The sequence below is a fragment of the Amia ocellicauda genome, chromosome 22 (assembly GCF_036373705.1).
Source record: "Amia ocellicauda isolate fAmiCal2 chromosome 22, fAmiCal2.hap1, whole genome shotgun sequence".
NCBI classification, from domain to species: domain Eukaryota; kingdom Metazoa; phylum Chordata; class Actinopteri; order Amiiformes; family Amiidae; genus Amia; species Amia ocellicauda.
The window spans coordinates 14669267-14696652 of NC_089871.1; the positions used below are offsets into that span (position 1 = coordinate 14669267).

Below are 27386 nucleotides of genomic sequence, written 5' to 3' on the forward strand. Positions count from 1 at the left end.
CAGAAACAGGTGTTTGTCTTCAAGAACAAATCCAAATTTCAAAACCAGACCATGTCTCTGCTTTGTCTGTGCATGAGCTTCTTCATGGCTCAGATCTCTGGTAAGTTATGCACTATAACTTAAGGAAGAACTGCTTTATGTAACCGTCGCACATTACTTGCCATTTGAATGAGGTCGCACATCTGGAGCTTGTCGAAGATTATTTAAAAAAATGCTGCCACTTATTATGTAGTAGTCTGACTATACTTATTTAATCCTGCTCTGGTACCATGAAAAAAGTTACGTTGACAGTACCATTTGGGGTGGGGTCAGAGAGACCCCATGGTACCACAGCAGGGTTAATCTTTTACATAAGTAGGACTGACTGTGACCGCTCTGTTGGGAAATGGAAGGCATCTGATGTATCGATTGTTTTGTTCTGTTCTTGTCTTGCAGGTAGGCTGTGTCAGACTGTCTTGACCCAGCCAAACCTGGTGTCTGTGATGCCAAAAGAAACAGCAAAAATTAGCTGCAACATAGGGCAGGGGAAGTATAACAAAGCTGTAGGGTTTTACAAGCAGTCTGTTGGTGGAGTCCCCCAGCATGTTCTTAAACACTATCATCACTGGAGCTCTCCTAGCTATGGTCCAAACTTTTCTTCAGACCGCCACTAAAGACAGTGCAGGAACCACATACGAGTTGGTAATTACCAACGCACAGCTGAGCGACGTGGCTGTGTATTACTGTGGGAAATGGGTCAACGCTGAAGATTGATTCGTATCACAGTGATTCACTCTAGTACAAAAACCCACAGGTAGGGGTCTTTCTGGCCTCCTGTTACATGAGACATTTTACAAATGAAGTTCCAAGGCCTATACATGACAATAACAACAACCTTACACTGAAATGAAGAATAATATACCCTATATGTGTATATATATTTAATTTACATGAGAACACAAATTAACTAATGATATTTGTATCAGCTAAGACCAGTGGCAATCATATCCATCCCTTAAAGATGTATTTTTATTTTTAATTTATACAGGCCTACAATGTAAATAAGAAATCTTGTGATTGTGTGATTTTATTTTGTGACTGCTCTATACCTTTTGTTTATTTACTTATTTTCTAATTTTGTATTTTATTAGGTTTCAGTGTTTGAAGGTTTTTGTACAGAGGCTGCTGTAACATGCCATACTGTGTGTATTCGGGCAAGGCACCAAGCTAACCATTGCAGGTAGGACTCTTGCTTACACTCTTGTATTAGGAAAACAAAAACATATTTTCAATTTAAGTATTAACTGAATAACAGAAGCTGGGTACTTTTTCTGAATCCCTTTTGCTTTACAAATGGCAATTATATATTAATGTGTGAATCCAGCCACAGTCAATGAAAAAAAAAAAGAATCCCCAACTTTTGTTTGAGATAGATAATGGGGAGAATTTTTGAATCAGATATTTCCTTAGAAAAATAATCCTCAATTGACAGATTAAACTTAAAACAAAATCCTTTTTGTTTTTATTTTGCTTGCTTTTTAATGTATTAGTCTGATAAAATATATAGGGAGCATATCCATACTGCCAATACTAAACCGAATTGAGGTTAATAATAATGACAAATACAGTAAGTTGATTAAAATTCCACTAAAGACTAAAATAAAAAATGTGGCAGGATAGTAAAATGAATACATATATTATTTAATAAACTAATAATACTGAAGTATTTGTTTTTATATGCATGATTTCTTACAGTTCCAAAATGTTCTAATTTTGAGAGATCTTGATATAAATATCTTGATGAAACCTTTAGATTTTTTCATACAAAAACATTATTATTACCAATATAAACATCACTGCCTGTGATTGGTTTTGCTCCTACAACTTGTTATATATTATTTGTGCTTCAGCCCAAGGGTTACCTGTGCCCTCACTGACCCTCCTGCGCCCATCCAAGGAGGAGCTGGCCAATGGGAAAGCCATGGTGGTGTGCCTGGCCAATCAGATATCCAAAGGGTTTGCTGAAGTCAGCTGGACGACCAATGGGAGTCCAGTGACCACCGGCGTGGTGACCAGTCCGGCCTCGGTGCAGGACGACGGCACCTTCAGCCTGAGCAGCTTCCTCAGCGTGTCCGCGGCGGACTGGGACAGCGACCGCAGCTACTGCTGCACCGTCTCTCAAGGAGGGTCTGCCTCCGCCTCCCGGCAGGTAAAAAAGTCAAACTGCACTGCAGAATAGAATCAGCTCTAAACTTTAAACCGCGGCAACAACAAAGCAGAACCAAATTGTGTTGTCTCTAGATCAAATGGTTTGATTTGTCTCACTTAACTAGCTTTGTTGCATTAGTTTCATGCTACTAGGAGTTTTTGCTGATATCTTACAGGTGTTATTTCTGTTGCTTCCTTTTCTGTATTAAAGCCATTCTTCTCATTCTTGAAACTGACTCTCATGTCAACTTGCCTTTTTGAAAATGAAAATAAATTAAATCTAATACCATGAATTAGAATTGTCCTTTAATCTTTACTGGGGTGTGAAAATAGATTTGAGGTTCAATAGTCTTTTATTACATTTTCACATTTTAATTACAGACTCCCGTATAACCACACATTTCTGAAAATGTTTAACCTTTAGATCTGAGAAACACCTTTATTACTTAATGCAAAAGATATATTAAAAAAAAAAGATTTATTTAAAGTTTTTAATACCGAAAGATCTATTAATAAGTCAAAGAATTTGCATTCAAAACTGAGGCTACTTCTTTGTCTTGTTTGGTACACATCCTCCGCTCTGGCTAAGTAAGTACATCACAGACTGTGAGCTGTGATAATATTCTGAACAGATGTTTATGAAAGTCTTGTGGTTCCTCTTTTTTATTAAATGAACAAGTCCCTTTTACAGATTTTGCTCATGTTTCACTAAAAAAAAACACAACCGTTTCTGATTTCTTTATACTTCTATAACAAAGCAAACTATAATAATAAAAAAACAATAACAGCCACAAAACTTCTCTTGATTTCTACATATTCATTCAGAAGCAGATTAAATAAAAAATGTATCTCAGCTGCCAACTGCACATTCCAGACTCAGTGCTTCATAGCACACTTCCAGCGGTCAGACGCTAGGGGTTTCTGACACACAAAGTGAAATGATTGCAATTTGTTCCTGGCTGTTGGGGTGCAGGCTTTCTTTAACGCAGGCCAGGATTATGTGATTCTGGAACAGAGGGAAACATGAATAAAGAGTCTACAAGCTTTATTCTGACACTTCACATACTGTGTTAGGAAAGGTGGATGTAATTTCAATCCAAATACTTTACTTCCTGTTATTTTTCCAAGATTACTTTTGAATTTCAAACACAGCCTCATCTTATCCACTCTGATGAATCCTGGGCAACGTTATGCCTGACATTTTGAAATGCATGGTCTGTTAGCATGGGGGAAGGGAGAGAAAACAAAAACAAACACTTTCTGGTGATTTACATAACTCCCAAACCATTTATTTGCTAAAACAATCTTCCATACTTACATCCAAAATATTGGCACTGAAAACTACAATAAAGCACCATTTGGCCCCCATAAACAACTGAGAATTAAATTACAAAATGTTATTAGCTTTAGCAATGAATAAAAACAAATAAACAACACAAACAATAAGAACTGTCAGACATTTTTAGGAAAAACATACATTGAACATTATAAAAAGTATTTCTTTCAATTACTACATTTCAAATGAAGGGCAAAATCTGAAAATATCAGATAACTATATATAGATCAATAAACATGTGTATTTCATTGGAACTATGAGGACTAAGTGAAATCAAATACTGTGTGCTTTTAAATAGGAGTCCAAACTATATTATATTGCCATTCAGGGTGTACCTGTCAGGGTCCTGTTCACTATGGCCATATAGAGGATAAAGCAGTTATTCAAAATTTATATATGAATGGATGTGGAAGTAATATGATTTCACACAGTAGCTTGTCGAATAATGCACCCTTATTTTGGAAATACTGTGCAAAGCATCTCAAAATCACAATTAAAAACGGCCTGCTGAAGAGGTGGTCCTGAGAAGGCTTAAAAACGTCCTGCCTACGTAAGTAAGGGGACGGTTCACGCACAACGTGCAATTAATCTATTACATTTCTCAAACCATTCATTGTTGTATTTGGTGAGGATTAATGGCACTGCTTTATTTATTGTAAATAGCCTTGAACAAAGACATAAGGATATGTCCTTGATCACGTTTCGCTGAGCACCACTGGACTTTAATAAAAATAAAGTTAATGTATTTGATCTCCAGGCATAAGTAAGTTACAATGTAATAAATAAGTGGATTCAATTTCAAACTTGAACCACGTGTTTCTGTATGGGCGCGGCCGCTTCTTGTTCTCGTATTAATTAAACATCACGTAATTGAGGAGTTTATGGCACATTGCACACCTTCGTTAGTGTTTGTTTTCCTTTTTCTCCTTCTTTTCCGCTTTCGTTTGTGATGTTACACAATAACCCAAAAATGACATTCAGCTGCTTTATTTCTTTATATTCAGACATTCGGTTGCTTTATTTCTACTTTGATCACGAGTAATTGTAATGAATACTCACATTAACCCCTACCATACAACTGCAAGCTAACAAGGCAGATATGTTTGTTTACTTCCGTCTTTGGGGAAGAGAAAACTCATTGCGCATGGGCGGTGATTATGTCATGACGCAGCACGCATTCTAATTAGGAGGTATGCGTGCAGGTGGTCCCTAAAACGTCAGCAGTGTAAACACAACACAGAAAGGTTATAAGAAGTGTATACCTTGCAGTGTAAATGCAGTATAAAAGTCTCCACTAAAAGTGAGAATCTGAGGTTTCAATGGCAGTATGAAGTACTGGTATCAATCTCACATTAAACTGGGGGAAATCAATCAAAAACAGGGCATCTACTTTCAATTGTCGTACAAACTACTCTATACACAGTATGCAATACGTATTTACAAATATTATAGTGTAAATAAACATAAAATCTCCCACATTTTCATCTGAAAATTAATAGCAAAAGTACACAAAAATGGCAGCCTGTAGAACAAAAACAAAGAATAATATAAAAACTGTCACTGTCTGTCCATGCATTTCACATCAAAACAACAGGCTCCATCAGAACTGCACCATACTGTTAACATCCAAAGAAAACAGCAAGAAAATTCAAACAATTAAAAGGACCATGGTTTTCAAATTGTGGAGTGATCCATTCCCCACAGCAAAACCACAGTCAGTACCTTGGCATTTTGAGGGCAGTAAGGCGTATACTACACTCTAGGTCACTAAACACTTTCAATAATAAGGCAACATTCAGCTTCTTGTTGGACAACCGTAGCTCCTTAGCTGAAACTAAAACATCACTGAATTCATTATAATACAGCTGTGGTACCGAAATGACATGAAATAGATTCAGCTGTTACACAAATTGGAAAGTACTTTCATATAATTAAATATTGTACTTCAAGATTGTCAAAACCATTTCTAGTTTTGTATAAGTGCATGTAGTGAACCAGTCTGCTGCTCAACTGGATTGATTTGAAATGCCCCACTAGGTGGCAGTTTAGCTTAAGAAAAACACAACCGCTCTCCTAATGAGTTTAGAACAAAGTATTTTAACACTAGAAAATATTATATTCAGTGGAATGAATTTAAATCAATAATTTATTCTATGTTAGCACTGCTTATTGTTGTGGAAATGTGATGGCCAATTAAAATGGTCTAATTTGACAATAAGTACATCATCAAAATATAAATCAGCTTCAGGAATGATAACTATGAATGCATTAGAGGTGGGTCCACATGGATAGAACTATTTACCCAATATGAGTTTGCCAACCAGTGTGTCATGCTACATTAGTGCCTTCAACCATGAACGTACATGTGTTGGAATGTCAGATTTGAGGATAATAAACTATGAAACAAATAAACAATGCAGAGCAGAACTACACAACTGTGCAACAGAACATGCTCAGGTTTCTAACAGAGCGTAATATTTGTTTTAAAGTTGTGTGAAGAATGCATCTGATGTTATGTTAAGTAGGTGAGATTTCAGCATTAAAAGGTTGGGAAACACTGACATAATGGATTCCTGTCCTGAAATCTTATATATATATATATATATATATATATATATATATATACACACAGTATATCACAGTGTTGTGATTCAAAACTGGAAAATCAGGACTGAAAATGTAAAGAGCTGTGAGCAGCAGCAGACTGGGTAAAATACTTCATGCAAAAAAACATGAGTATGTCCCTGGAAAGAAAATCAGAATTTAAATAATTGTAATAACTCAACCCTGCATCACTACTTTACTAATCATGTGAGTCTTTACAGAATGCTTTATGTAGACTGAGATGGGGGTGAGCACATGAGCATAAGATACAGGACTATTTTCAAACAAGAATATTTGCAGCACTTGCATTGTTGTTTTCTATACTGTTATTTGTGTCATTTGGTCATTAAAAAAAACAATGTTCATCAGTGGATTATCATAGCCACCTCACACCTATTTTCTGAATGAAAAGCAGCAATGCATACTTAAAGCCATCTGCTACAAACCAGATTTACAATTTATCATACCATTTTGTTCTTGGAACATCAAGAGTTCAATTTTTTCATGAATAAAACGTGGGAATAAAAAAACACAAATTTAAAAAATGTTTTTGCCGTGGACAACAAGAATAGCGTAATGGAAGAGGGAGATGATTTTTGGGAAGTGAGCCACAAAGACGGGAAGGGAAAGTGGTGTTTTGGGGGAATACCATCATCTGTCTTCCTTCTGTGAATCTGTATTGACACCATCCTCTTCCCATTAATGGTCCCCCGTGCCTTTTTATTGAAAGAGTGGTCAGATCCGGTCAGCTGGTCGGCTGACCAGGCAGTTGATTGGTCGGTGGGCGCTCACATGATGGTCTCGCTGTTGCGGTGCTTCTGTGCGTCGTTCTCCTGGCAGATGAGCTGGTACGGCTTCTCGTTCTCCTCGATGACGGAGTTCCCGATCTCAGCGTCCTGTGTCTGCAGCTCATGCCGGGAGAGGTGTTCGATGATGCCCGTGCCCAGCGAGTCTCCCAGCACGTTGGTTGTGGTCCGTAGGCGATCCCTACAAAAACGCACACAGAGCAGGGTCATCAGAAACGTGCAGCACTCCTCCACACTTCTGCATCAGTTAGGGCTAGACAACCTCCTTTAAATCATTCTATTAAAATAGACCTGGACAAATTTTATTGCCAATCAGCCAAGCATGTGTTTTGCTCAATTAATCCATTTACATATAATTTGCGAAAAACACTTGAATCAGTCCTCAAGAACAAGATCGTCCTTAATTCACCTGCTTAAGATTTCTTAACCAAACGAGCAATTTACTTATCAATAACTAACGAGTTTTCCGAAACTTTAGAAAGTGTTCATTCAAAGTAGATTAGAGAACACAATGGATTTGGGTTCTTCAAGGGTTTGACAGCACTGAGTTTGATCGATCATTTGAATCTTAAACTATACAAGCTCATTATATTTATAATGGTGTGTCATTTTAATGGGATGCTGGGTGGGCAAACCTGGTTGCAGTGTAGTGCTGGTAACCTACGTCAAATCAACAGAATCACATCTGCATCATTAACCTTCAAGAACCTCACCCCCACCCCATCAACAAGGATGTAAGCAAGGATGACATTCAAGAAACGTACAAGAACCAATCCACTGCAATGATCAGCGTTATGTCCTCAGTAGGCAGTCCCACGGATGTCAATACAATCACCATGGTTACCAGACCAGCTTGAGGGATTCCAGCTGCTCCAATGCTGGCTGCGGTGGCTGTGATACTGTGCAAGAAAACAAACCGCAGACAAAAATGATTCACAGACTGAGATTTATTTATTTTTGCAAGTAGCAAGGCCTAGTTCACACTTATATTATTTGAAGATCTTATTCCTTGTCCTGCACATAGCAAAGCTTTTTCAACATCCTAGAAAGTCAAGGAGCCAAAGAAGCCCTTGCCCACGGATTACAGTGTCTTCAATCTCAAAAAATGATTTTCTGTGTCCTTGCCCTACCCTTTACCTGATGGTGAGGATCTGGCCGAAATTGAGGTCCATGTGGTTGACCTGGGCAATGAAGATGGCAGCCACAGCCTCGTACAGGGCCGTGCCATCCATGTTGATGGTGGCGCCCACTGGGAGGACAAACCGGGTCACCCTCTTGTCCACGCCATTGTTCTCCTCCAGGCAGCGGAAAGTGATTGGGAGGGTGGCGGAGCTGGAACACACAGACACGGTTCACATCAGCCTCAGTGGGTACTCCATAATGACACATATTGGCCAGTTTGGAATGAAGGCCTAAAGTCAATATTCCAAGCTTACCCACAACTTCGTTAGGTTAGGGGTAAAACCAACACCAACCATATTAATTGATAGCAATGCAGTTTTTAGGGGCAGAGGGTTCATTTCATTGTCAGTTAAAAATAATTACAAGTTAATTACAAGTTATGCAGAATACAGAAGTTAATGGACTAGAGTTTCCTGTGTGTGTCTGTGGAGATAACTATGTGACTTAAAAGTAAAGCTGAAGATGCCACAGTCTAATGATTTCCATCCTGCCTGAAGCACGGCTGTACGAGTGTGTGGAGATATGCAGCGTGGTCATCCGTACCTGGAAGAGGTCCCCAGGGCAGTGATGAGGGCCTGCAGTAGCCCGGTAATGAAGGTGAAGGGGTTTTTGCGCGTGACGACAAAGTAGAGCAGCGGGAGAACGAAGAGGCCGTGGACCAGCAAGCCCACGATGACCGTGACAGTGTACATTCCCAGCTGGCCCCCAACCTGAGCCAAGTCCTTCATCTCCAGGATCTTCCCAGCGATGAGGAACAGGATGCCGACAGGAGCGTACCTGAGAGACAAGGGAAGGCAACCCTTAAGAACCCCCCCCCGGGAACACAAAACCACATACAGGAAGGAGACACCTGCCACTTTAAATAAGGCTGAGCGGTCTACTGTTTGCATCTGATTTTGCTTTGCCCAGGCCACTCCTACATGAATGAGATGACTAGTCAGTATATTTGCACAGTTTGAGCCAATGCCAGCAGATATGCTAGGTTGGCACTTGATGCTACCTTCCCCTGTCAACAACGCAAGCTGCACGGCGGAGGCAGGGGAGGTGGACGAACAACCATACCAATAACAAAATATGCTTTAAAAGATAAGTTACTTAATAGAAAGTGTGTGGATCCTTCTTTGATTTATGCAGCAGCAGCAGCTTCACTAAGGTTTCATGGAGTAGAGGAGCTCCCTGAGCGCTTACCAGATGATGATGGCCACCAGGCGCATGATGGCTTCATTGAGGCAGTCGAAGAACTCGCGCAGCGCCTGCCCCTGCTGCTTCATGCTCCCGATCACCAGCCCAAAGCACATGGAGAAGACCACCAGGCCCAGCGCGTTGACTCCATTGGAGGAGCCAGAGATAGGGATGATCTCCTCCACAGTGATGGTCTCTTGCATCCCTTGGAGAAGCCCACTGATGTTGATCAAGATGGGGGACTCTGTGACGTTGGCAATGTCGGTGAGGTTCACTGCCGCCGTGATGTTCCTCTTGTACACCCTCTTGGTGTAGAGGGTTTTGTACTGGTGCAGACACAATAGGGTTAGATTTCCGTGACAGGCCAGGCTCTCAAACTTCTTGTTAAGTTTTTGAACATCCGAATGGAAAAAAGCAGGCTCTTTTCTTTTCCCAAGAGGATTGCAAGACAAATATTGTTATCACACTGCGTCCCTAGTTTCAGTTTCCTGTTCATACAGTTTCTTCTTAGAAACTTTGGAACAAATGCACACGCCATAGACCTAAATCATTGCTGCATATTAATTTAGAAATGTCCTCCAAACATCTGGATGGCATAAACATTTCCTCTGTTGCTCAGCCCTTTGCAGCAACAAAATATATATATTTTATTATTATTCTATTTCTTAGCAGATGCCCTTATCCAGAGTGACTTGGAGTTGTTACAATTCATCACGTTATTTTTTTACATACAATTACCCATTTATACAGCTGGAATTTTACTGGAGCAATCTAGGTACAGTACACAAGGGCACAACAGCAGTGTCCCACACCTGGGATTGAACCCATGACCCTCCACTCAGGAGTCCAGAGGTCTAACCCCTAATCCACACTGCTGCCTTGCACCATATATAATAGAAGTCCTCTCAGAAGACAGACAACTGCTAGAGTCAATAGGAATGATCTATTTTTTATTCATATTGACTTTATAGAAGCAGCAAAGCACTGCAGTTCACCTATGCAGAGATTTAAAGACAAAGTGATGGTCTATCTGTCCCCTTATAATACCTGTGGCTCCTCACTTGTCACACCACCAATTAAAGAAACATAACTTGGGACTGTGTTTGAGATACTATATAGAACCTGTTCTATTGTTGTTTGCCCTCAATATCTTATTAGTTTCTTGGATATAACATTAAAGCCCCCGCTCTGAAAAACACTACTTATCAGTTTTTAAATTAGCACAGTGTTTAGCCGGGCTGAACCATATTGTCATAGGCATACCTGTTTGAAACATGCTTCTACCAGGTTGGGAGGGAACATGTTCCTGGAAGAAAAGGAAACAAACATGGATCACTAAATGGTTTCTGGATTGGACATAGAGCCAAATGGCATCTCCTATCTGAATGATTACTTTACAAGTTGATTTATTTATTCACAATACTAACACACCAGTATATATAGTGTTTCAGTCATATGAAGGATCATATTTAGGTTGAATTGAATCTACCACCCACATGAAAAGTGGAATAAATCCCAACCATTGCCCAAGCAACATTGCAGTAGATTTTTTAAAAGAGGGATCTACATCCTTATTATGTCAAAAAAGGATGATTCTTATGTCAAACCAAATTAAAGGAACATTCCCACACTTTTAGTGGGGAAAGAATTTCCAAGGATGTTTAAAGAAACCTCCATTGGAAAAATACATGGGTTAAACCCAGAACTACCTGGAGTTCACCCCGGAGAGTGTGATCCATTGCACAGCCAAACTCACTGGATCTATTAGCCTCCAAAACCATTCTACCAACTATAAAGACAATGCTCTGCCAGTCGTTTTGGTAAAAGACAAGCTGCTCACCTGATGAGATCCAAGAATGCATCCGTGGCCTGGACCTGCTCTATGCTGCTGCTGGTGGGCGTCGGACTGTCCCTGTGTCCTTTGCCAGGCCGGATGATCATCACCATGACGATGCCAATGAACACGGCGATCACTGTGGTGACCATGTAGTACACTACGGCTCGTATACCCATCTTCCCTGAGGCTTTGCTGTCCAGAGAGGAGAGGCCTTGGAACACAACAACAGAGGTGTTAGCAGAGGAGGTCCAGAAAATGTCTGTGAGGTGTGCTACATAACAACATTAGTATTTGGCCCTGTTTCCAGGTGACCACAGGTCTAAAATGTTAACCTATACACCTCAACCATTACAGATCTGGAAACGGGAGTAGTTTAGCTTAGGTCAATAACTGGTTCAAAAAGGACCCTGCAACCCCCCAACACCAGAATTCTCTATTTAATAAAGCAGTCGATGGGTATAAACAAACATAACATAACATGAACATAACAGGAAACCTAACAGGAAACCAAGTAGCCTTAAAGGATCAAAAAAAAAATACTTGAGGTTAAAGTGTAAAATGGTGGACATTGCATTTACCCGTCACAAGACTTGACACAATAAGTGGCAGGACCAGCATTTGTAACATCCTCATGAGCAGTTCACCAGGGAACGAAAAGTACTTGATCTGCCTTAGAGACATGTCATAAGGTCGCAAACCAAAGCCCATCATGATTCCTACTATTACAGCGGCCACGGTGAACAGCACAAAGGCGTTCCTCCGCAGGAAGTTCTTGATGCTATCCCTGGTGATGGAGGTCATTTTCTCCTGAGCTCGAGATGCCTTCTTCTGCATGGCCTTGCGCAGCCTCTGGAAGCCACGGTCAGGGTGCAAGTGCTTGTCGGAGTCTTCGTTCAGAAACAAGCTGTTGGCGTTGGTAGGCCTCTCATTCATAATCAGCTCCAGCACCTGGTCTAGCAAATAGGTCTCGTGAGAAACTGCAGATTGACACAGGGAGGGGGGGGGGGCAGACAGAGAAGAGAGAAATATTTATTTTAACAAGATGGAACATGAGGAAAAAACACTTTTTAGCATTCTTCAAAGTAGGTCTTAATCGCTCCACTTATTTGTTAAATTGAACAATTTTTGCATTGATACCAGGTTGTAAACAGGTGGGGATTTACAAGGAGATCTACCCACCCTGGCCCTTCAGCATCAGAGTTGCTCACCATTACTGAAGGGTAAGAAGAAACATATTTTCTGTGATCTACTGACATCTTAGTCCTGACTTGTTTCATGACTGAGGGCTAACATGCTGTGAATGCCAGCATCACCCAAAAAAGCCTCCACAAGGCTTCATGAGTCTAATTTCTTAGCTGCTGGCAGTAAGTCAGACGCAAATCTAAATAACTGCAAAAATAGGAAAGTACAAGTATGGAACAGGAAGTAACATGACAGGAAACAAAGAAGGAGTTGCACAACCAGAAGCTGTTGTGAGCTCTCCTCAACTTCTTTGACTATTTTGCAAATATTACTTCCTACATATATATATGTCAGAAATGACATTGAGGCAGAAGAACGCAAATTAGATCCTAGTAATGAAACAATCTTTGTGGGTTAAACTTTTGAATAAAAGATCCTGAGGATTAGTGGTAGGAGTGTTACAGACCACCCAACTCAGATATTCAGAAATATGTTGCATTGTACAGTGGAATCAGGACTGCATGTAGCAAGGATGTGGTTGTTATAATGGGGGATTTCAATTTGTCACGGAACCAACCAGAGAGCGTGCATGCATTGATTTGATCTTTTCAAATGACCAAGATAGTCAGAGGGACAATAGTTAGAGAACCACTGGCAAACTGTGATCACAATATGGTTAGCTTTGAGGCATACTTCCAAAAAACAAGGACCAGGTTCTAAACAATGATCTACAATTTAGAAAAGCAAACCTTGAAGGTATGAGGTGGCACTTAGAAGAGGTAGACTGGAGCACACTGGATACAGATTCAGTTGAAATGGATGGGTATATTTTAAGAATATGCTACTTGAGGGGCTCAGGAGAAATTTGTACCAAAACTTAGCACCTTGAGGACCAAAAAACATTGGCCAAAATGGTTTAATAGAAGTATGCAAAAAAAATATCAAGAGAAAGAAAATGCTGTATAGCGCATACAAAAGGGATAGAGATTAAACAAAACACAAAGAATATTTAACTGTTGATCTGCAAAGAGATCTTAAGAAAGGGATCAGGAAAGCAAATAGGAAAATAGAAAGAAACATAGCTCTTGGAGCTAAAACTAATGCAATGTGTTTTTTTCAACACTACAACAGCAAGAGGTCAATAAAGGAGGAAGTGAAACAGATAAATGGCAAAAATGGAAGTATCTTGGAAAATGAATAAGATGTGGCAAATGTTCTAAATGAGTATTTCACAGAGGTTTTTACAAAAGAAAAAACAGATAACATGCCACAGGTTTACAATCAGACTAGTCAAACCCTAAGAGAGATCAGAATAAATGAGGAGGAGCTACTAAAGGGATCCAAACAAATCACCTGGGCCAGATGGTATATTTCCAACAGTACTTAAAGAAATGAGGGAAATTATTTATAGGCCAATATCTCAAATATTCCAAATGACACTTAGAACAGGGGATGTGCCAACTGACTGGAAGATGACAAATGTCATACCAATCCACAAGAAAGGGGACAAACTGAGCCAGATAATTACAGTCCTATCAATCAGTCTCACCTGCATCACCTGTAAAATGTTGGAAAAAATGATTAGACAGAAAATAGAGGAGCATCTTAATGAAAACCATATTCTTGGAGATAGTCAACATGGGTTTAGACGAGGCAGATCATGTCTTACTAATTTATTAGAATTTTTTTAACCTGAAACTGCAGCTGCAGATCATGTGAAAGCATATGATAGGATATGATATACTTAGATTTTCAGAAAGCTTTTGGTAAGGTTCCACACCAAAGACTGATTGAAGCTGTAGGTATTCAGGGTAATGTAAGTAGATGGATTATGAACTGGTTGATGTATAGGAAACAGAGGGTGTCGATTAGAGGAGTCACTTCTAACTGGAGTGAGGTTGTTAGTGGATTTCCACAGGGATCAGTATTAAGGCCTTTGCTTTTTCTAATCTATATTAATGATCTGGACTCTGGGATAGTTAGCAAACTTGTCAAATTTGCAGATGATACTAAAATAGGTGGCTCAGCAGATACAATCTCGGCAGCACAGGTTATTCAAAGGGACTTAGATAATATTCAGTTGTGGGCCGACACCTGGCAGATGAAATTCAATGTGGACAAGTGCAAGGTATTACATGCAGGTAACAAAAATGTCCACTATAATTACACTATGGGAGGAATAGAAGTGGATGAAGTAATGCATGAGAAAGACCTAGGAGTCTATGTGAACTCCTCACTTTCTCCATCCAAACAATGAGGGGAAGCAATAAAAAAGGCAAACAGAATGTTAGGGTATATTGTCAAAAGTGTAGAATTGAGAACAAGGGCAGTGATGTTCAGACTGTACGATGCACTAGTTAGACCTCATCTGGATACTGTGGACAGTTCTGGGCTCCACACTTCAAGAAAGATATCGCTGCTCTAGAGGCAGTTCAGAGGAGAGCAACCAGACTTATTCCAGGTCTGAAGGGAATGTCCTACTGAGAGACTCAGGAACTGAACCTTTTCACCCTGGAACAGAGGAGACTACGTGGGGACTTGATCCAAGTCTTCAAAATCATGAAAGGCATCGACCACATCAAACCAGAGGAGCTTTTCCAGATCAGCAGGGACACACGGACCCGGAGACACAAATGAAAATTGGGCTTAAGGCATTCAAGACAGATAACGGCAGACACTTCTTCACACAGAGAGTTGGAATAAATTCCCCAGCGATGTGGTTGAAGCTGAAAATTTGGGAACATTTTAAAATAGACTGGATAGGATCCTTGGATCACGAGCATGATGAGTCGAATAGCCTCCTCTCTGTGGTAATCTTTCTTATGTTCTACATTATTAGCTCCTACGCATGTAAGATGTAGATAGAGGTGTAGCAGTCACAGGAAAGGGTGGAAAAGTGCTGTGAAAAATCTTACAATATAACTTGGAACATGATTTTTACTAAATAGTAAAATCAGTCTTGACACACACACATACATATATAATTCTATTTTTCATTCACTGGCAAAGTTGTGATTTTTGTAAATACTATAATAGTTTAAAGTGCTCGAAAGCAATCTGCTGCTTGTAAAACCCTGGATGTATTAAAAAAGTGCAACACTTGCTTTTACCCTTTTACTAATTGGACATAATACCACCAGCCAATGCCTGAGAGAACTGACCATTGAAAAGCAGAGCAGACATCTACTGGACTAAGTTTAATGTGTATAATGGATTGTTGAGGGTTGTGTGTTCTATAAAAAGTGTGAAATTAAATCAGTGGATTGTAGCCTTGAGGTTACTATAACACCTGAATGGAATTGGAAAGGCACAGTGTGAAGATTTTGTTTTTCTGAATGTATTTTTTTTTTTTTTTTATAAAGCCTATTTTTCAAACAAGTAACAAACTATGTATTTTACTGTGTCTATACAAGACATGAATTGCATCCAAAAGCAAAAAACAACACAGCCATTATAATGCTGTGTCACTCGTTATAGAACCATTACAAATCTGAACAAACTTGCGGGGAAATATCCATTGCAAAACAATTCCCAAGCAAAACAGTTTTCAGATAACATACCACAGGGATAATTGTATTTATTTAAAGGAAAATGTATCAGTCTGTAGTGTGTGCAGGCCGTAGCCCTTGTTTGGATTCACACATCACCATCACAGGCACAGCGCTCCGCAGCACGCAGTTACACCCGTATGCCAAACATGCATACCCTGTACTGAAGTCAGCAGGATTGTGTCACTGTTACTTGGGCCCGGTTTACAAATCCACATTAATTAAGGGTAAAGGCAGAACTTCATCTCTTAATTCACAATGATGCTCTACTAGGAATTTTAGATTAACCAAAACTAAAGACTTGAAGAAACCTTACTATAGCAGTTTCTGTTGGGGGCTCAAAAGCCATTGCACTTAGCCCAGCAATTACCCAAGACCTCTACTTGTTCTGGTGGCTTTGTGGGGGGTCCAATTAAAGGTTCTCTAAGGTACAGGCTGTGCCTATTCAGGAGAGGCAGCACTGTGACAGCCATTGGCAATTCTGTTTCATGCGTCCACGGAGGATATTAAAAATGCACGAGCACACCTTGGTGGCGGTTCAGCTGAGGCAGTGGATCAATGAGAGTCTTTCCAATGGGAAATAACCTTAAGGATGGGACAAGCACTACAGAGTCCATTACATAACACCAGAGGATTCTGGGAAGGTACGTTTCTAGTTTTTGTTTTGCTCCCCAACAACAAGAAACAATATGAATGCTTCCACGCACAACGGACGCGAGATAGAGTGGAAAGGAATGTGGCGACAGATTCCTGTAAGGGTATTCCTCTACATGTGGCTGGAACTCGCATTGGATATCTTCCAGATCTGCACAAAGAATCAATTGTCTCAAGCTAGATTGGATATGGCACATTTTATAATGACACGGCTATCCCAGACACACTGACAGCATGTACAGGGTGAACCTGGTATGAACAACAGATCAGTTTCACATCTCTTGCAAAGACAAGAGTGCAAGGCAGTCCAATATCCTGCTAAGGGTAACAAACAGTGAGGCAGGGGCTCTTGTTAGGAGCCATTTTGATAACCCCTGGGTCACCAAGCCTTCTACATTTGCATTGACCAAATAGATCAACTATCAAATATAAACTTCTCTCTAAACCTACAGGAAGTTGCAGTGCCCTCCGTTTTGTATGTGGCAAGAGAATGAAGTTCAATGCTGTTTAATGTACGTACACAATTTTGGGTTTCTGAGCTGCACTCAAAGCATCAGCAAAGCTTGAACCCCTGCCCATAGCCATGTCAGCAATATTTCTGTCCGCAAATGCTTTTCTAGAAAAGTAATCAACCAGCTGTCTGACCACCCAATGGAGGACCCTCCCTTACTGAATGTTTTGTGTTCTCTGTTCTGTGTTTTTGGTAGTATAGATGCCCATGTTATCAGAATAGCTTTCCCAAGGGCAGCTTTGAAAACGTTTGTCCTAACAAACTCGAGATCACCTTTAAGTGAATTTCTCTGTCTATTGCAAGACTGTTATCTGAACTCTCCGCCTCAAAGCACAAGAATTTCAGAAAAACAAATTTTGTTCCCAACCAGTGCTGGGAAATTAAAACAAATAATGCAATATTAGAGCTGTCCAGTGTGAAATTGAACCAATGTGGGTTTCTTTTCTTTCAAATCAACGGGGGACACAAAAGGATATGACAAAATGTGCAACATATATCCCTACTTAGAAATTCTGTTAATGGTGTAATTATTCACATAATAAATGGTTTGGATCCAGGCTAAAGCCACAAACTGAGCAAGGCAATTAAACCTCCCAGACAGCTTGTGACTGCAAAGAAAGGTACGGCAGCCCTCCACTAACCGCACGCAGGCATGACCTTAATTTGCTCAGGCTTGGTATTTCGCATCTGACTGCAGACAGGGGGCTCGGGCAAACTTCAAACATCCCTGTTAAAAAGGATCCCGCTGTATAAAGCACACAGGCAAGACGCAGCATTGGTAACCCCCCCTTCCACAGCCTGGAGCATCACCACACAGCAAAAGTTCAACTTCGGATTGCAAGAAGCGGCTGGGGGGGGGGGGAGCTGCACTAGAGGCATTGTGTTGGACTAGGTCTGTCCCTCAGGATGCTGTGGACGATTCACATTTATTCACATTTATTGCCCCTCCAATACATACATATGTAAATAAACGTATAGATCTAGATTTACGATTAATGGCATGATAAGCAAACCTTACTTAATTTTTGTGAAAAAAAAAGTCAAAATAGCTGTGCCAACAGCTGGCAACTTATAGATTAAAGAGCAAATAAGGGTGCATTGAATTTGAAGCTTTTTTACTATGTAAACCCTTGCACACAGAGGCACACACAACCAACCAAAGACGACAGTTCGAGACTACATCACTCACCACTCATCCTTGCAGTTTCCTAGAATCCCTGCTTCCTGCAAAATCCTACCCCCAGAGAGGTTGCTGTCAGCCACAGGGACTTGAGCCAAAGTGTGCCAGTGCACCTCTGTACAGTACTCTTAGCCCAGCACACATGAAAGCCCCATCACCCCGCCTGCCCTGACCTTCAGCACCTACTAATTCCACCCAGAGAGCTCACGCTGGGCATAGCACAACAAAGGCACACACACACACACACACCATACTTGCAGCAATTGACTGTGGGCAGAACAGCTTTGCTCCTCAAGACACGGCAGAAACAAACCGCACTTTCCCCAGAACGCACCTGGCTGACGATGCTGTTTATGGGTACAATCAAAAATACCCTCCCATGTCACTCTTTAAATCCGAGTGCATTTCCTAACTGCACCGGGTGTAGTTGTTCTCAGTCCCCTGCTGATCATTTCTCTTTACATTTCACTGGTTCTGTTAGTTAATATGATGCCAAGTGCCTCTTTGAGCAGCTATGGGAAATGGTCCCTTGATTTGTGTTCATGTAATTTGAGTCTCTGTGCATTATTAAAGCCCATGCAGAAAGACTCCTGTATTAACAGAGTGGGAAATAAATCTCACTGAAACGGACAGGGTGCAAAGTAACAGAGAGTAAGGCAGTGAGAAAGGGAAAGGGTGGGAAAGAGAAATAAAGTGTGAACCAGGATTAATAAATCTTAAAAAAAATCTCATTGCCCCTTTTCTATATTCTATATTCCATGATGTGTTCCTTTTTGTGCATTTCAAGCTACACTGTCATTTCAGTACAATACCACATTTCCAGAAATACTAGAGTACATCATTAAAATGGTATTTAATGAATGCTGTGACTACTCCACAGTAGAGCAAAGGCCACACAATAGCACTGCTATCAATGGAGAGCTTTATCTGTAATACTTCATAAAATTTAAATGAACCAAGGAAAAGTCTTGCTTCATCTGCAGGTCTGCATAACTGTTCTGTTGCCGGTTGGGCTTTTACTGGAGGTATGAGCTCCTGAAAATGAGATGAAAACAGATCACTGGAGCAACAGTGGGAATGGCATTCAGATACCCCCCCTCCACCCCCACCCAACAGCCCATTTTCACAGACCACAATAGTACATTGCTTTTAAATGACTGCAGATGCGGAAATCCCACCTCTATATCTCACCAGCTGTGATTCTCATGGTTCTTATGGTCTCTGCTCTTCCCATAGATGGACAATAGACACTCAATGAATCAGTCTGGCTTTACTGTTAAGATTTGCTTGTTCAATAATGAGGCTGGAACATTTTTAACTTTTGGGCTAAAGTCCAAACAAAAAAACAAAAAAACCCAGAAGATGCACCATATGCCAAACCTTCATTTTGTACACACAAATATATATATATATATATATATATATACACATACACATACACATACACATACACATACACATATATACACGCCCTTTCAGTATTTTTCAAATACTAGTAGGTATGGCATCATAAGTAAGGAAAAATAAGGACTTCAAGAACGAAACACAATAACATTAAGACAGACCAGTGACCAGCGCTTATATAGTAACAGAGAGCTTTTGGGTTTTCTTGCTGACTTGTATATAGGAAATGGTACAGAGGGGAACACCACAAACTGAAATTTCTTAATTTCCCATAGTGACTGAAAAAAAAAACAATCACTGTACACAAAATATAAATCTTACACAATAGATGTTTCTTATTCATTCATTCATTCATTCATTCATTCAGTGATCTACAAAATAGGTTGGCACATGCGAGCATTGCGATTTTATTTTCAACTGTGATTTGAAAAAGGCACTTGAAAAGATTATCCCCTCTCATTAGCTCTTTCAATAAAAGTCCAGGGTAGATGGCAGTCCAGCCCATGTGAAACAAGAATAATCAGGAAATCGGAATCTGATCAGTTTCCCCATCCACACTTTTTTAATAAATTGGAAAAAACTGAGAAGATGGTAGACCAAATCTAAAAACCTACCCACAAATCAAAAAGAACAAACTATTGTATCCTATTGTGTTATAACCAGAAGAAGCCATAATTTTGCTTTTAGACAACACACCCACTAGCCACTGCATTTTACTGTAGAGTGAGATGATTGAGGCTTGGCAGTGTGACAGGCATAAAGATTGAGGTGCCAATATCACATCAATATCATTTTCATCTAGTCTTCGCAGAAACTTAAATTCCAATACATCTTTCAGTGCTCTTCCCCTTCGTTAATCAGGCATACTATACTATCAGGCATAATTGTTCAGTCTACATGATCCAAACTGTAATTTCAGACTTAATCAGGAATGTAATTAACTTTTGTGCTGAAGACATACAGACCAAGGAACCATTCTTTCAAAACCCATGACAAACTGAGGCTTACCTACACCACAGTGTTCTTGACACCTCCAGACCTAAACTCAGTGATATTCCCAAACTAAACAATGCAAACTTCTGCCAAAACAGGACTGCAGGAAAATGGGTAAAAGCAAAGGAGGAAATCACCCAACACCATTTACTCATGGTTATCAAAAGCTTTGCAAATGCCTAGTTTCTTCCATTGCAAACGATTTTAAAATGAAGATGTGGTCTAAAGCACTGTGCTCATATTATGTTTTAAGTGATTTCACTATACAGCCACGCTTGATTTCCTAGATTAGTTTCATTTATACTAACACATGCTACTTGGCTGCTGCTGCTGCTGCTGCTTATACAAATAAACAAATATTGCATAAATCAACACGTAGTAGTATATATATATATACCTTTTGAGCACCCATACCTTCTCTCTTATGGAAGTTTCCCACGCAGTCTTTCACAAGGTAAGAAGTCCTGGTGTTACTACAGGAGGAGACAGCCAGAGAAGCTGGGTGGAAAACACAAACCCGGGTACAAAACGGAACCGACTTATCTTTTCTCTGTATTTTTTGTTTTCTTTGTCTTTTTTTTTGGCAGTCAAGAAACCACAGACAGTTCCCCTTGTGTGGCCCTAGTGTGTGTAGTGTAAGAGCTTTCCTCCCGTTGGAAAATGCTGGATTGTGGTGATTGTGAGTGGGAAGGAGAGGTTAAGGCATCTTCAGCAGCTCGGGCGGGTGGGGAAGGCAGACACCTGCTGCGTCTCTGCCTGGCTGTGGATCTGAACTCGGCGCCGGAGTGAGATGCGTCTTCGGCAGCCTATTCTTGGAGGAGGAGGAGGTGTGTGTGTGTGTTTTTTTTTTTTTTTTTGTAGGCGGAAAACATGGCAAAGTGGTGGCAGCGGCTCTGCGCCAGCTGCATGTGTAATTGGGCTCTGGCTTTAGAACCACCGCTTCCACTATAGGGATGGAGGATTCACTTCACATTTCATTTACCTCTAGTGTTTGCAAGTGCAAGAGTTGTATTTGGATTGCCAAGAAACGGCGCTATAACTGGATACATAATAACAAAACGGTAGCACTACTATTAAAAAGTCATATTGTAGCCATTCGGGGCACTGTGTGTTTATCTGTCGATTGCGTGTTAGGGGGTGGGGTAGTTATTTTTGGATGTTTGCTATTGGTTAATTGGTTAATTAGCGGGGGTTCTGGAGTCAATGGGCGCACGGTGATTGGGGGAGCCGGTCACGGGGTACAAAGGTATAAATACAGGTAGTGACAGGACGCTAAAATATTTTTATTTTTATTTTGAATCACGTTTTTGTTGGGGGACACATTTTCGTGTTTCTCCTATTATTTTAACACAGTTAGTGTATTAAAAAAGTGTTGTCCTTAATCACACATGTTTTTAATGTGTTTTTAGACTGTAGTGGGGGTCGTTTCTTCACTGTTCAATGAATGCATAACTACAAACTGGTAACGCATCTGGGTTGAACAAAGACTGAACCCGAGACTAAAAGGTGAAAAGGATGCATATTATTTTTCCATTGCCATGACAATTTGCTTCACCACAATAGTCCAAGGTCTTGGAAAAAGTGAATGTGGGATCTAAACTATTAGTAGGATGCAACTCTGGGGAAAAGATATCAACAAGCTTCCAATTCCTTCAGCCCACACCATCCACCTACAGGTTTGACTTCGGCCTTCACTGTGCATAGTAACAATACTCCTCACTGGCAGGTGCAGGAATGTTCCTGGAAGGTTCAAGAACTCTTTCAGCACATGGTAATAAAAACAGAGAAACAAATACTAATATTTTTTTTAAATATGCACTTTCAAATATCACAAATAAATTTGGTCAAACGTAGAAATGAATCAAGCTACTTAAAACATGTACAGGCTGGTCCAACAAACGTAGAAATGTAAAATTAATAAACAGGGGTCATAAATTGCACTTCTGGTGAGAGTTCTATTGAAGTGAGTCAGAACTGAAACAGACAACCCATACAGAAAGGAAATATATTGCAGTATATTATGAAAATATGTGGACATATCATGCAATATAATGTAAAATATATTTAGTTCAAAATACATTGTCCTAAATTATATCTAAAATGCATTTAAGAATATATTTATATTAATATATTTCACCAAATGTATTTGTAATTTTTACAAAATATATTTCACAAAATATATTATTTCCAATTTCAATTTCAAAACATATTTAACATTGCATTGCAGTGAAATGCCCTAGTCTCAAACTCAAGTTATTGGAGGTATGTATTGTCTACTAGCCATTGTCTCATTTGACAGGACAAAGTTGGGCCCCAAGTGGGTAGTAGATGGTTAGGCTGGGCTCAGCTGGGCTTTAGGTGGGCTCAGCTGGACTTGGGCTTTAGACAGCGGTTGCCAATATCTGCAACTCTACAGAACTGTATCTGTCTTAACTCAGTCCAATCAGCTGGAATCTTCACTGCGGCTCAATTTGAAATACATATTCAACTAAATTAGTGAATAAGGCTTTTAAAAATGAAGGGTGTCAAAACTAATACTGTGTTTGACCCCCTTTCGCCTTCAGAACTGCCTTAATTCTACGTGGCATTGATTCAACAAGGTGCTGAAAGCATTCTTTAGAAATGTTGGCCCATATTGATAGGATAGCATCTTGCAGTTGATGGAGATTTGTGGGATGCACATCCAGGGCACGAAGCTCCCGTTCCACCACATCCCAAAGATGCTCTATTGGGTTGAGATCTGGTGACTGTGGGGGCCAGTTTAGTACAGTGAACTCATTGTCATGTTCAAGAAACCAATTTGAAATGATTCGACCTTTGTGACATGGTGCATTATCCTGCTGGAAGTAGCCATCAGAGGATGGGTACATGGTGGTCATAAAGGGATGGACATGGTCAGAAACAATGCTCAGGTAGGCCGTGGCATTTAAACGATGCCCAATTGGCACTAAGGGGCCTAAAGTGTGCCAAGAAAACATCCCCACCACCACCAGCCTGCACAGTGCTTAAATCACCTTTCTTTCCCATTCAGACATTCAGTAATAATAATCCTTTAGGTGAGTGTATATAATGAGTTTGAGCTGTATAGGCTCCGAGCTGAAGTGTATGCTCTGCTGTTTGAAACCCTTGATACTCAGAGCTGATTGGAGAGAGAGAGAGAGAGAGAGAGAGAGAGAGAGAGAGAGAGAGAGAGAGAGAGAGTGAGTTTGAATGAGTCGAGCGGGGAAGATGGAGATTTGGATCAATGTTGCAAATAACGGACTGTTTTACTTTATGTTAGTTATGTAAAATGTTTTCCTGAGCGTTAAGAACTAAATTAAGAGATTTCAGACGGACAAGGATTAAAGACTTGTTGCTGACGTGTGTTTTTTGGGTTGTTTTGTTGAGTTTAAACCAGTGGTTGCCAAACCGGTCCTGGGGGACCCCCTACCCTGCTGGTTTTTGTTCCAACCGAGCTCTCAATTACTTAATTGAACCTTAATTGAAGTAAATCTGCTTAGATTTTACTTAATTTAATTACTTAATTTTACTTTTAAATTGTGTTAGAAAATAGTTGTTTCTTCAATAAGTTTTTTAATATAATTCTATACTTAACTTAAAACCTCTACTGTTTAAAATAATTAAAAGTCTCTGATTTAGGAAATTATTAGTTCAATTAAGGGTTCAATTAAGTAATTGAGAGCTTGGTTGGAACAAAAACCAGCAGGGTAGGGGGTTCCCCAGGACAGGTTTGGGAACCACTGGTTTAAACCAATGCGATCAGGACCAGAGTTTCCACTGAAACCAGAGCAAGATGCCGATGGAGACTAAGACAGGTGTGAGACATGAAATCCAGTGTTTCCTATGTGTGTGTAACTCTGGACTGATATTGTTTCACGCTTACAGTTATTCTAATGATATGGAAGTTGTACAGGTGATCAGTCGTTCAAAAACCGATATATTCTGATGAAGATAGCATGTCTATCAAACATTATTTTCTTTTTTTTCCTCCCTAGTGATTTTTCTGTGAACCAAATCCAGGTAAAAAGCATAGTTTTGACTTGTGTCACATACATTATTTTGTATATCTCAGGAACCACCGATGAAGAAGTAACAAGTTTATTATACAAAATAATAAATACAGGTTAACCTGGAGCTCTCCTCTCACATGAAGTGAGGAAAATTAACTAGAGATGTGAGCTGGAAGAAGCCCCTTTGTATCTTTGACAGACAACAGGTTACAACAAATTCAGCTCAATCCAGCTGTATGACTTCAATTTACCCCATGCACACTGACAGTTGTTGATCAGGTATTCAAAAATAGCTGTAGGCCTGTATATTCAAGAAACAGTGAGCCTTGAGGTAGAGGCAGAGTCACTTGGACATAATTGTTTTGTATATAGTCCAAGAAACCATTAACCCTGAAATTACTTTGGTAGGTTGCTGTAGCACTCTTGCTTGAAAACGAATAATTAAAGTAGTTCCCACGAAGGGGTAAATACAACAAAATATTGCTTCATAGATGAAACTGAAACAATGAATAATATATAAATAATATACAGAACATACGAGTAAATTTTCCCACTACATAAAGTATACTATTGTAAACTAAAAAGTTATGTATATCGCATTTGCATTTTTTAATTTTTTCTAACAAAAAGTGTTTTTCTTTCTTGAACATGGACATGTACATGGGGGCATGAAGGGTTAATGAAAAACCCTTTTTTGTTTTTTTCATCCATCACATATTTACATTTGTAAAGCAATGTCAGGTGTTAAAACTATCATATCATGGTGGTTAAGAGGACAATCGCAGTGTGTTTTATATTTAAAAGTATGTTAACAATATATTTAGAAATATATTGTATAAAGTTATGTATTTCAATATATAAAAGTGGCCATAATTCACATTTTTATGTTTTAAAAATATCTTAGTGTATTTCACAATATACAAAATCTGCAATTTACATATTTTAAAGTATATTGTAAGATACTATAATATATTTTCCAGAAAAGACAATATATTGTAATATATATTAAACTATATTTTGATGTATTTCTTATATATTGTTTAATTCCGTGTTTGTATTTTCACATCCCTGTTTATATTGTGATGTTATTGTATTACTCGGTTGTATTGTTGAGGACTCTGGTCATGCCAATAAAGCTAATTCTAACTTGAATTTGATACGTTTTGTAAAATATATCTCAATATACAAATTTATATATTTATATATTTATTTATTATATTTAATATATTTATTGTCCTATCATCCTGGAACATATAATAGCTTATAATATACTACAGTATATTTTAATATATATATATATATATATTAAAATATACTGTAGTATATTATAAGCTATTATATGTTCCAGGATGATAGGACAATAAATTGTAACATATGTTACAATATATTTTGATGTTTTCATAATATATTTAAAATATATTCATATATTTTGAAAAATATATCACAATATACAAAAACGGCAATAATTTACATATTTTAAAATTAATTTCAGTATATTACAATATATTGTAATATGTTTTCCAGGAATATATGACAGTGTATTGAAACAGATATATTAAAATATATATTTTTTTCCAATAACATATTTTGAAAAATATATTCTGCATATATTAAGTATATTATTAAGGGAATTAAAAAAATATTTCTTAGCAGACACCCCTTACAGGTTTGCACATCTCTGTACCTTGACAACAACACATGGATCCCCCTCAAACATGCACACAGCACCAGGAGGTGTTTCATTCTCTTTACGCCTTTGCCGCCTATTACTTGTCACCAGCACTGACCAATGTGAAGATAAGTTCACCACTCTTTGTTCCACTTCATGCTTGCTGTTCAAGTGTATAGTACTCTTTCAACCTTGATTACCCAAGCGGTCTGTTGCTGAATTTTGGTTTGTATGCATAAGGCTTACACGTAGCAGATTACCCTGTTATTTGAGCTTCATAACATTCCAATCCTGCAAATCCATTCCAAAACTGTTGGCCATGAGGGATAAATGTGTCAGTCAAAGGAACTCATATGAGCATGACCTGAAGTCTTGCATGACTTGCCTTTTTCAACTGTATTTCAGTCGTGCAAAACACAGGGCCCCAAACATGAGATAAAACCACTCCTAAGTTTTGTTTTATTATTTTGTCATATTCACAATCCGCTGTCGGTTGAAGACTGGGAGTGGCAGGTCTGTGTGGTTATCAGCCTGGCTCCAGTTCTTATCAAAAGTCACCTTGCCACCGTTTCCTTTGCCACTACAGGACAAAAAAACGAATGCTTTTCACAGTATATGCACAGCCCCTGTTTTAACCACCTGCTTCACTGGCAAACTTGTTTGATGGCATACATTGTTTTTTTGCCAAGCACAATCAAAGTCAAGTGAAAGCATGTTGAAGCAGGTGGACCTCAGGTCTGGATCACTGCTAATGATCCATTAAGATAAAGAGTCAAACTGTTTAATAGAAAGCCTTCACTGAGAGGAAGACTTCTTTCTTCATTGGGGCTTCCTAATCTGGTTTCAAAAAATCAGTTTCTATTCCATTTAGTCGCAGTTTCTACAGAATTACAAAAAAGAAAACATGAATCTCAAGAAATTATTATTTTCCCTCAAAACTGCATTTGACAGCATATCATTATCACATAGATTGCTATTTCTTTATTAAGTTTCCTAGGCGTTTACATCCCGGTGTTAAAACACTATGTGAACAATGTATCTGTCAACTCCCCCATTTTCAAGCGGGTCGTTGCTGTTTTCCCACATATTGCATCACTCCTG

General features: G+C 39.2%; 2 protein-coding genes across 3 annotated transcripts in view; one reads left to right on the forward strand and one right to left on the reverse strand.

Moving 5' to 3' along the window:
- On the forward strand, positions 1-2480 carry LOC136718551 (immunoglobulin lambda-like polypeptide 1). The gene is made up of 4 exons (XM_066696299.1): positions 1-100; positions 436-645; positions 1169-1219; positions 1890-2480. The coding sequence occupies exons 1-4, from the start codon at positions 52-54 to the stop codon at positions 2216-2218; spliced, it is 639 nt and encodes a 212-aa protein (XP_066552396.1). The 5' UTR covers positions 1-51; the 3' UTR covers positions 2219-2480.
- slc1a6 (solute carrier family 1 member 6) overlaps positions 2481-27386 on the reverse strand; it is a 26970-nt gene continuing 2064 nt past the window's right edge. The window contains exons 1-9 of one of the 2 annotated variants that reach the window (XM_066695551.1): positions 21021-21129; positions 11713-12111; positions 11138-11345; positions 10561-10603; positions 9304-9623; positions 8659-8892; positions 8071-8265; positions 7698-7832; positions 2481-7114 (exon numbers count right to left, since the gene is read on the reverse strand). In XM_066695551.1, coding sequence (XP_066551648.1) covers positions 6916-7114; positions 7698-7832; positions 8071-8265; positions 8659-8892; positions 9304-9623; positions 10561-10603; positions 11138-11345; positions 11713-12067 — 1689 coding nt within the window. In that variant the 5' untranslated portion in view covers positions 12068-12111; positions 21021-21129 and the 3' untranslated portion in view covers positions 2481-6915. Of the gene's footprint in view, positions 7115-7697; positions 7833-8070; positions 8266-8658; positions 8893-9303; positions 9624-10560; positions 10604-11137; positions 11346-11712; positions 12112-21020; positions 21130-27386 lie in introns of those variants that run through there. The other variant, XM_066695550.1, reaches the window with a different exon arrangement.

What these genes read in the sequence shown, in the direction of transcription:
- LOC136718551 (XM_066696299.1), top strand. Translation starts at nt 52, where the DNA reads ATGTCTCTGCTTTGTCTGTGCATGAGCTTCTTCATGGCTCAGATCTCT. An exon ending in TCCAAACTTTTCTTCAGACC is followed by an intron (nt 646 to 1,168) that starts GCCACTAAAGAC and finishes AGAGGCTGCTGT; the next exon opens with AACATGCCATACTGTGTGTA. An exon ending in CACCAAGCTAACCATTGCAG is followed by an intron (nt 1,220 to 1,889) that starts GTAGGACTCTTG and finishes TTTGTGCTTCAG; the next exon opens with CCCAAGGGTTACCTGTGCCC.